The 11,235-nt window shown below is 37.2% G+C and overlaps 1 protein-coding gene across 1 annotated transcript; it reads left to right on the top strand.

Moving 5' to 3' along the window:
* The first annotated feature begins 1,778 nt into the window (after positions 1–1,778).
* On the top strand, positions 1,779–10,199 carry LOC147320961 (uncharacterized). Its single transcript, XM_086307534.1, has 10 exons — positions 1,779–1,818; positions 3,005–3,044; positions 3,230–3,290; positions 4,828–4,912; positions 5,087–5,144; positions 5,481–5,801; positions 6,138–6,404; positions 6,755–7,021; positions 7,580–7,711; positions 9,764–10,199. Exons 1-10 carry the CDS (start codon positions 1,795–1,797, stop codon positions 9,862–9,864), a joined length of 1,356 nt encoding a protein of 451 aa, XP_086163660.1. The 5' UTR covers positions 1,779–1,794; the 3' UTR covers positions 9,865–10,199.
* Positions 10,200–11,235: the final 1,036 nt, after the last annotated feature.

Genomic DNA, 11,235 nt, shown 5'->3' with positions numbered 1-11,235 from the left:
ACTGTGTCTGTCATGACTGTAAAACAATGAAACCCAACTTAGTTGCACAGCACACGCTGAGAAAGTGTATACTATACATGTATCTTGCGTAACACTGGCCTGATATTACTATTAGGAATCATAGCAGATATCAAAATGCCCACTTATTCTATGTAACAATACAAAAAACATGAAAGGCTCACTCTAGAAATACTTCTCCTGTTACAGTTTGTTATTTTAGTCATGTATTCTCAGTGCATACAGCTTTTTGCCTGCAGCTTAGAGTCTCAGTATTATATGTCATGTTTTGTGGTCATGTGACATTTTGAAAGTATAATAAAACGTGTTTTCCTCGTGTTCCACACAATTCCTTCTCAATCAGCATACTTTATTAATCCCAGTATTAATCCCAACATTCTCAAAATGTTGCATTTATTTTCTGTGTTTTGCAGTACAAACTATAAACCAAAGCCAGACATAAAGTGGAAAGAGACAAGAGTGTAATAAACTCACTCTGTAACTTGTGAACAAGAATTATTGTTTTCTTTTATAATCAAATCAAATCACTTTTATTGTCACAACACATTATTGGCACACTGGTACAGCACATGCGAGAGAAATTCTTGTGTCAAAGCTTCACAAGCAACATGTCATGGTCCTTGAAGGTAACGGTGGTCCCCGTGGTAATCGGAGCACTAGGTGCGGTGACTCCCAAGCTAGGCGAGTGGCTCCAGCAGATCCCGGGAATAACATCGGAGATCTCTGTCCAGAAGAGCGCAGTCCTGGGAACAGCTAAGATACTGCGCAGGACCCTCAATCTCCCAGGCCTCTGGTAGAGGACCCGAGCTTGAAGGATAAACCGCCCGCAGGGGCGTGCTGGGTGTTTTTATATATATATATATATATATATATATATATATATATAAAACATATAGAGAAGTCAGCAGTATGAATATTGTGCAAAAGAAATGGCATTTATGTGCAATATGGAGTGCATAAGTGTCGAAGTTTCGGTAAGTGACAGTGAAGTGTCTATGTTAGTGGTCAATGTTGAGCAGTCTGATGCCCTGATAGAAAAAGCTGTCCCTCAGTCTGCTGGTTCAGGACCGGACACTATCATACATCCTGCTGGACTGAAGTAGTTTGAACAGTGTGTGACTGGGGTGACTGGAGTCTTTGAGGATCCTCCCCGCTTTCCTCAGGCACCGCTTCCTGTAGATGTGCTGGAGGGAGGGAAGCTCACCTCCAATTACTGTATCTTTGCTCCACTCTCTGGAGAGCTTTGAAGTTGTAGGCAGTGCTGTTGCCATACCAGGTGGTGATGGATCCAGTGCAATAAAATGCAGAACACCTGCAAGATCTTGTTTAATTGTGATTGTAAAGGCTATTACTGCAGTAATTGTTTTGTAAATTTGAGTGGATAGTTGTATATTTGTACCTCAATCCATGTTTTCCTATTTACAACCATATGTGAGAGATCAGATTTGTAAATGTGTAAACAAATATCGAAATTTAAACAGAGATTTGTGAAAGCTTTGTAAATGTGTAAAATGTTCTCAAATATAAACGTAAATGTGTTGACTCTGATGCATGCATAGAAATGAATGATTTACAACTGACATGTGTTCTTCTCAAAGCACTGAAAAGACCGAAAACTCCTGAGTTACAGCTTCTTTTAACAGACTGTCTGTTAATATTAACCCTGGGATGAAGCATTACAGGCTCACCACCAGGTGGCGCCAGTACCAGTGATTTTAGCCACCAGCTGCCTAGTATACTGCAAGTGCTAGTTGCATACATATAAAGCAGACTTACATGGAGAGACTACACATGTATGCTGTAAGTACATGTTTATGTCATTTTTTAGTCTAAGTATAGTGTAGCTTTGTAAAAACTGAAATGTTATTGTTAATACAACAACTATGCTAGCTCGGTTTATGCTTCAGCTATCAAACCCATACACCAAGTGACAGAAATGAGCTAACTGGTGGGTTCAGCACCAGAGTGATGCACCTGAAACTAATAGTAACCTTACAGCAGTGTGTTGGAGATAATTTGAGTTAGTTTTGAGCCAAGCTGGCTTTGGCTTATCATAAAACTACATCACCATCTATCTGTCTGTCTAAGATAGATTAAAAAAAAAATAGAGTTGGCTTTTTAACTTGATTTATTTTAACTCAGTCTTGGAGAGTGAGATGGCTGAGGAATGGGGAATTGCACTGGTACTAGTTTTTACGAACATGAGTGATTTACAGTGGATGAGCCATACCATGAAGAGAAAGGAAAGTGTTGAAGCTAGGTTAATAAGAGAGAAAGTGACGAGTGAGCAGCAGTATAGCTTAATGCCAAGAAAGAGTGCTACTGATACAGTGTTTGTTTTCAGGGTGTTGATGGACAAGTATAGAGACGATCAGAAGGAGCTTCACTGTGTCTTTGTGAAGTAATGTCTCCAAAGTATAAACCACTCTTAATACACGAACATTATTCTATTACTTTTATACCAGATCATTTAACTAACCTTAATATATTATAATCACATTTCTCTCCCTGCAGTTTATATGATATTGTACCCCTCTCTCTCACACTTTGTGTGGGTGTACTTTCTTTGTATCTTTAAATATAAACTTCAATCAGTCAGTGCATCTGCAACAAATTTAAAATGGAAAGAGCTGTGGTTTTAACCTAACATAGTTTTAGCATCCCACATTAGGGTGTCAACCGATACTTGCTGTAGACCATGTTGATGAGTTCACAGGACGTGAGAATAAAATCCTTTTAAAGGCATATAGTGCTTCATTGGTATGTTTACAGAGATTCAGAGAAGCATGCGGTATCACAGTCAGTCTAGTGAGAGTAGAACATGGGATTATCTGTGTTGGGTGTCTTGATGAATTAACTTATCTAAACTTTTGTGATGCTATAGTAATATAATGGGACATTTCCATGATTTAAAGGAACCCTCAATGCTGTCTTTTTGCATATATTGCAAAACACACCTTAAAAGATTCTCTTCTATTATCAACAGTTTAACCCCGAGATGATTTTCTGGGCTACACTTAGTAACTGTAAGTAAAGATACTCTTTCCATCCACATAGCAGCTCAAACATGACTAGTGATACTCTAATTTGTCTAACTACTGCATTTACATGTTTGTATAAGTAAAGACAAGTATAATGAGACACTTAATTGCTTGAGTAAGACTAACATGACTTTAAATACATGCTTACTCATTTCTGTCCAAACCACAAGACAAACACAGCAGCCCAAAGCCCGTCATAACTGCCGCCACAGAGAAGAACTGCAGTTGCTGGTAAGTAATGCTAAACTTAATTCTAATCGGTGAAATTACTGTACTATAAAAACAATCTAAAAAATGTAAACATTGATTGATTGATTATGATTGTAAAAAATACTAGATAACACAAAAAATGTTATGAAACCCTTTTGATTGGTCACCATAGCTTTGGTGTCCACAGTTCAGACAAATATGTCATAAATAGTGCTGATGTGTTGATGACAACAGTAAAATTTAAGCTTAAAGTAGCAATTTGAAAACTGTTTTCACATGTAATTATTGCTGCAAAATATTCATTGATAGTTATAATTTGTTTGATCAGCCATATAACAATTAATATAACAATTAAAATGAGAGTTACTAGACTTGTTAAAGTAATGGGAAGTCTTATACTGTGAGTGCTTCCAACAAAAAAATGGTATTTTTAGAAAATATCTGACATACAGGTACAACCCACACATATGCACACAGAATTTTAACTAAACGTCGTACATCGTCTTGATGCATGCTCAATCATCCAAGTAAGTAAATCCCCAAAAGTTGATTCTGTTCATCTGGACGTAGTGTTTTCAGTGGGAGAAACGTTTGTCACTCATCCAAGTGACTTCTTTAGTCTCAGCTGACTGTAGGTTGCCCCAATCTTATAAACAGTACATTAGCATAATGACTGAAACCGGCACCACTGAAGGAAATTTCCACTGGGAGGTCATTGCCACTCTCAGCTTCGACCAAGTGTGTTTGCTTTTGGAACTGTATCTTAATTCCACCTATTTCACATACAAGGGTCAGTACTACAGGCAGAAACATGGGTGGGTCATGGGTTCCCCAGTTTCACCCATCGTGGCCAATTTGTACATGGAAGAAGTGGAAAAGAGGGCTTTGGTATCCTACCCTGGAATGTCCCAGGACATACCACAATTCATGGATAACATTAACTCGGTGGACCGACACATCAAATTCACCAGGGAGGATATGAAAATTGGCAGGTTAGCCTTCTTAGACTGTGAGATTTCCATCAGTAATGGGGGACATCTAAAAGCTGATGTGTACCGTAAACCTACGCATACGGATCAGTATTTAAGGTTTGACTCTCATCATCCACTGGAGCATAAAGTGGGTGTCATCAGGACGCTACAACATAGAGCCAACACCATCCCCACAGACACAGCGGCCAGGGAGGCAGAAGAACATCACATCAAGAAGGCCCTTAGTAAATGTGGTCATCCCACCTGGACATTTGTCAAAGCTGGTAAGACACCTAAAGAAAGCTCTAGCCAATCCAGGAGAGAAGGACAACTGCTGCCTAAGCAAAAACCCATAGTGATCCCGTATGTGTCAGGAGCATCAGAACAGCTGAGACGCATTTTTTCTAAACACCGTGCCTTGGTGGCTTTTAAACCCCACACACAAAAAATTGGTCCACCCCAAGGATCGGGTCCCCCGACCCAAACAGAGTAATGTAGTGTACCAAATGATTTTATATTTACAGTGAGTCTCGTGCTCTGGTTGTGATGAAGGCAAATAATGTCTTCCTCCATTTTCTTCATGAAAGGGAAAAAAGACCAGAAATATACCATCCAGGTGCCAGTGGTGAATTCACATGCCAGAGAGTAAGAAGACATCTTATTTTAAATATGGTGAGTGACTGTTGTCATGGCGACATTAGTTAAAAAGGAAAAAATGTCTAGTATGTCAGTAGTTGTTGCATTATTTTCCAAAGTAAGAACAGTTTCTATTGATTCATTGTGTAGATAATTCACACATTTGATAGTACACTACACATGCAAAATAATCTGATTCTGTCCAAACAGAAGATGATTTTGATCTACATCATCATCGCAACTCCAGCAATGACCGCTGTGGCACAAGGTACACTTCAGCCAGTAAACAGTACCTAGAAGAACAAAATGAATCCATATTGTTAATCCACATTAAACATTTTAATGTTTTATCTTATTATTTGTTATTACTTAGATGATTTATTGTTTAGTCTGGTGAGAGAACATTTCTGTTTGATATAGTGCTGTACATCAGATAACGGTGCCATTAATAGTATTACTCAAGTTTCATACACATGAATTTTGTCAGTAACAATTAATTGGTTACATATATACAAAGTTTATGGTTTTCATTTATTTAGTGCAAATAAATGATAGTTATTAATTTCCCTCTTTGTATACATTTGTTTATTCATTTTCTTACCAGGGTCTTCAGAATGCAATCTAACTGAACCTGGACCCCAGACGTGTTTTGGAGTTTTAGGAGAACCACTCGTTTTTTACATACCTACTAAACCACATATGAAGACAAGCTTGAAAAAGAGTACAGAAAAAATTTTAACCTTAATAAATGATACATTAATTAGTCTCAATGAAAAATACAAGGATCGTACTATATTTTTCCCAAATGGAACATTGAAACTCGAAAAAGCAACAAAACATGACTCTGGAGAGTACAGCATGGAAACACACAGTTCTACTGACGGTGTGTTATTGCACACAGTTAACATCCATCTACATATACTCGGTAAGACCAACAACTTATTGACTTATTGAATAACATCTGTGTAATAACAATGTACATGTCAAAATGTGCTAAAAAAATGCTAAAACTGGAAATTTAAAAAGCAGGTAGTTACATGAACAGTTTGTATTTATCGTTGTTCGTATTGCTGGTTATATATTAGTAAGTGAGTTATCAAATTATCATTCATTTTGTGCACACATTTCATATAAGTAAGCTATGAGTAAGCACTTACATAAAGCCTGTATTGATATGTATTTACACTCCTTAGAGTAGCAGTGAATGTCATATTGCAGTTGATACTGTGTCTATATGTGACTATATGTTTGTTTTTTTCAGCTCCTGTGTCAGAACCAGCTGTTATGCAGATGTGTTTGTCACCAAAACAGATGACAGTCAGCTGTTTCTCTGAAGGAGATGAAGTAGAGCTCATTTTGTCTTTGGATGATAAGTTGCTGATACAGCCTACAGCCAACAGTACAGAAAACAACAGCGTTTCAAATGTTACCATCAACTTACCTGGTCAGCTAATGGGAAACCTGACATGTGTTGCTCAAAACAATGCCAGCAGAAAACAAACTATCACCCACCTTACAAGCTGCACAGGTAGTGTGAAATATATGTAACAGAAATGAACATGTTAAATGTGTTGTAAAGCTAAAATATATCTTTGGATAATCAAAAACATTACTAACTTGTAAGTTGTTGTTTTTTTTAAAAGCAGTATAGATCTGTTTTAGGATTTTGTTTTAAAAAAATATCTATGTTGACAAACTCTCCCAAAGATCACAAAAATTGCAAGATGCAGTTTTTTTTAACAATAATAATTTAGCAGGTACAAAGAGAAACAGAGTGTCTGTAGATATCGACCACTGCAGAGCTGACAGTGGATGTTAAATTGCAGTTTGTATTGCATCCATATGTGACTATATGTTGACTATATGTTTGTCTTTCAGCTCCTGTGTCAGAACCAGCTGTTTTGCAGATGTGTTTGTCACCACAACAGATGACAGTCAGCTGCTCCTCTGAAGGAGATGAAGTAGAGTTCACCTTGTTTTTGGATGATAACTTGTTGATAAAAACCCAACCCAGCATTGCAGAAAACCGCAACATTTCAAATGTTTCTATCAGTTTACATGGTCAGCTGCTGGGAAAGCTGATGTGTATCGTCCAAAACAATATAAGCAGAGAACAAACCATCATCCACCTTATAAGCTGCACAGGTAATATAAAAAAAATATTACGTTCTGTTATATTTAAATAGTGATTTATTTTATTATTTTATTTAGTATAGGTATTTATAGGAGTTTTTCTCATTTTAAATGATTTATTTTATTTATTTTAAATGCTGAAGCATAAATTGGAAGTACGTATGACTTGAAGACTCTTGGCTCTTGACGGAGCCGGTCGCACTTTCTCCTTCTCCCTCTCCCTTATCTTTCCTGCTTGGCTTCTCATGTCTGAGGTGTTTTTTCTGTTCTCAATCTGATCTCCCTGTTGGAGCGCAGTCTGGGGTTCTTTTTTCTCCTTGTCTTTCCTCATGTTGTGCATTTTGCATTGTTATACCCCTCTGACCTGTCTTCCCCATGTGATGTAGTGTAATGTATGTATGGTCGGAAGGGTAAGATGGCCCTGGCAAAGGTCGGCAGCCTTAACCCAATTTCCTTTGGGGTCAACCTTCGGGATCAATAAAGTTTTATTGAATTGAATTGAACATTGTAGCCCAGTAAACTATATTTACATTATTTCAGTAATTTCTTCTTAATGGTTTTAATTTCTAGGTAATATTTCTGACCACTGCATTGTGACTGTGGCTGTGGTAGTAAGCGCTGTTGCCATTCTACTCATTCTGGCTGTGTTTCTTGGTATCCGGAAATTCAAAAACACAACTGGCATTATGACTGTTAATGAAGGTAAGATTTTTATATTAAATGTGTTGTCTTTATCAATTTTGTCTCAATGATCACCACACAGAAGTATATGCTAAATTGTTATAAAACAGTTAGTGGCAATAATTTGTTGGACAAAAGGATATTTTTGTAGCGTTGTAGCAACTTCTGTACAGGACCACAATTGATTTCAACACAAACAGTCAATATGTGATTGAAATGCTGACTTTCACCTTTAATTCAAAGAATTTTATAAAAGTTTTTCATTAAATATTTAGTAATATTTACCCCTCATTTGCAAAAGGCTGATGGGTTATTGTCTTCACCCTGTTAAGCAGATGGGCAGGCGGGACACCCAAGTTTGTGAATGTGATAATTTGAGAATAAAGAAACGTAGCAAATGTATCAAAAGTTAATTAAAGTCATATCTACAAAAAATCTTGGGTGAGTTCGAATCTCAGTGAAATAGACCTCAAAATCAGAGATCAAGTTTTCTGAAAATCTTGTGAATGTGCTTGTGAGAACAAAGCGACGTGGGATTTTGAAAGTGATATGATAGGCTTTTTTCTACGTGGACACTGAGGGTAACACTGGCCACCACCAGTATTTTTTTTATTTCAGTCTCCAGTTTTCAAAGGAATAAAATTTTACTGGAGAAACTAACATGATCTAATTCAATCTTGCAGTATGACTGCCTACAACCCATAGAGCTTACAATGCTACTTTTTCTTTCCTTGTGTTGCCACAAGCCACGTGTTGCTAGTTTGCAGCTTATCAATTTAATTATGTATTTAATAGTTGAATCCCGGCAGAGATGGGGTTGCTTCATGATCATTCTACTTCTATCAGCAGTCACATCATCAGCAAGCATGATTGACCCATTTGCCCATAACATTACTTTCTTTTCTTTTTCTTTTTTTTCTTTTTTTTGCCTGTCCCGTTTGGCTCTTTTGCCATCAGAATTGTTGTCTAAAGGCAAAGAAAGATGCCCAACGGATTTACTTTACCAAGTTGACCATCCCAGCCTTGCTGTAATGGTCCATTTGATTCACTTTTTATTGTTTATTTTATTTTCACTTGCTGAATACGGGACAGACTTGGCTGGGGGAAAGAAAGAGGGAAAGAGAAACAGCTGAGAAGAGGGACGGGGGAGAAGGGCAAAAAACAAAAACCAACAGAATGGGCAGAAAAAGAAAATGCATATATCGATCACCTGGATCACCTGTTGAGAAAGAAAAAAGAAAACAAGCAGAAGTAAACAAGAGTAATAGAATAAATAACATCACAATGATATATGGGAATATGACAGTAAATACTAAATATTAAACATTATTGTGCAGCACGTAAGATCAACAGCACACAGTGTGCTTTGGGGTAGGAGCCAAAAAGGGTGTAGTTTGTACACATAACATTACTTTCACCTAGTAATACAGTCTGGTATCCTTGGGCTCATGAGCGATTTCACTCCTTTTCCATACTTTTCTCCTCCCTTCTGATACAAGTTAATATTGGTTTCATCTGTCCAGAAAATTTATTTCAGAAATGTGCAGGCTCTTTTTAGATCAAGCCTCACCTTACTCTGCTGGAGTGTAACTATTGGTTTGCAGCTTGTAATGAACTTGTTATGTTGTCCATTTCCACCCCGAAAGGTACTTTACTTTTTGGGCACTCTTCCTTATACTCACATTTAAAATGTACAGCAAAAAGCTTCAATTACAAATTTAGAGCTTTTGTATGATTTTAGATATGATGTCGGCTTCATTTTTCAGGAAATAAAAAGGAAACAGAACTTGGCCTTAATGCAGCTTGTTAATCAATTGTCTAAATATCCAGTTTTGAGCCTCTGAAATTGAGGGTCTATTTTTTTAAGCCTTGAATTAAAGCCAATTAAAACTGAAGTCTTTCCTTCAATCACACGTATTTGTTTTATTTGAAATCCACTGTGGTGATGTACAGAGCAAAAAATACAAATATTGTGTCATTGTGAATCTTTGTGAAAACTTTCTTGTTTTCAATGTACAACATCAGCGTCTTTTGATTACACAAGACACAGTTTTCTGTTTCTACTTCTTTCAGATGAAGCTGAAGAGGACGTTGTCTACTCAGATATTAGACTGAAGCAGCTTGCAAGAGAATCAAGAGAAACACCGCCTATTTCAAATCAAGATGAAAGTTAACGTTCTCCTAAACAGTCTGACATTCTGAAACCTAAACCCTAACATGTTGACTTTCAGTCAACTGTCTAATAAAACTATGGCACTTTAGCAATTCCATCTTTGCAGTGAACGTGAAGGTAAACATATTTAACAAGTACTCACTGGATTATTAATTTTGAAGGAAACATAAAGGGGGGGAAAGTTATTTAGAAGGCATTTGATATACATGAAATACTTATTTATACTTATTTATAAATGCTTTATATTTGAACTACATTTTATTTGACATAATTTAAATAAACTACATCAACCTTGTAAAGGTTCTAACCAACATTTAACCTTGGAGATTAAATAAAAGGCTTTGATCAGTGATGGTGCTTTCCTTGTGTTGTGTTAAGCAGACGTGGGCTGTTCATTTTGTTTGAGATAAAAACATCAGGGCTACTTTTTCCTGTGTTGTCATGACATTAAAACCACAAACTATATCCTGTTTTCACTGAGCTGCTAAACCTCTAAACCATGTGACATTACCTAAGCTTCACAGTTGTCAGTGAGAAAGGGGGAAAAAACTGTATAATGCATAAAACACTGGCTTGTTTGTTCACAGCTGTTGATCATAGTAGAGAATTAAGAGATCAATTTTTTTGAAGACGTTTTACCTCTCATCAGGTGGAAATTCCCAGTTATCTAACCCCTAGGAGGTGATCATTGACCCACTATTAATCATCTGCGACATGACATTAGCCATAGTGTGTAAAAAGGCGTGGGCCATTACCATCAGAGGTTTTGGATGAAACCACTGTAAGACCTTTACCCTATCATGTGACCTATTGAGGGATCTCAGGACTGCATTGTGGGTAGCTGACAGTTGGTGTCATAAGCTGCTCACTCTGTTCAAAGGTGGCCGTTCACAGTGGACATAGATGGTCTATTTAGCTCCTCTTTCAAACCAACCATCTGTCTTTTCAGTCCAAAATATGAACATTGGTATCCCTGAAAGAGTGACTTTGTCCTTTAGGTGCAGAGGTACAGCTGAGTCTTGACCTGTCGTGGTGGCTCTTCTATGTTGTGTCACGTATTTGTCGAGTGGCTATGCGGCTTCTCCAATGTAGAGTTCTCTGTACTGCACAGCATATGCTTTGTTGCTCGGCTTGTGTTTTGGATGACTGAGAACCAACAGAGACATCAAGCAATACAAAAACATGAAGGGCACAAACTCCCCTGCAGGCAGTTCTTCTAAGCAGTATTTTAATATAGTTTCAGTATATTGTGTAAGGTGACATAAATCCATCAATAATTTATGTTATATGCTTGACATGTATGAAAAAGTCAGTAAGTGGACTTTGTGAGACACGTATAACTGTGTGCGTTTGGTCGGCAACCTGGTGATGC

This window comes from Aulonocara sp. 'chitande type north' Nkhata Bay, linkage group LG10, assembly GCF_057382095.1.
Source record: "Aulonocara sp. 'chitande type north' Nkhata Bay isolate Kocher_YH1m ecotype deep benthic linkage group LG10, A_spYH_male_GT1.1, whole genome shotgun sequence".
NCBI classification, from domain to species: Eukaryota; Metazoa; Chordata; class Actinopteri; order Cichliformes; family Cichlidae; genus Aulonocara; species Aulonocara sp. 'chitande type north' Nkhata Bay.
Note: the sequence above shows the minus strand (reverse complement) of the source record. Positions and strands in the feature narration are given on the sequence as shown.

Bases quoted from the DNA above. Each gene is read 5' to 3' on its own strand.
- LOC147320961 (XM_086307534.1), top strand. From the start codon at position 1,795: ATGGAGAGACTACACATGTATGCT. The intron at 3,045-3,229 runs GTAAGTAAAGAT...CCAAACCACAAG, and splicing joins CTGGGCTACACTTAGTAACT to ACAAACACAGCAGCCCAAAG. The intron at 4,913-5,086 runs GTGAGTGACTGT...CTGTCCAAACAG, and splicing joins GACATCTTATTTTAAATATG to AAGATGATTTTGATCTACAT.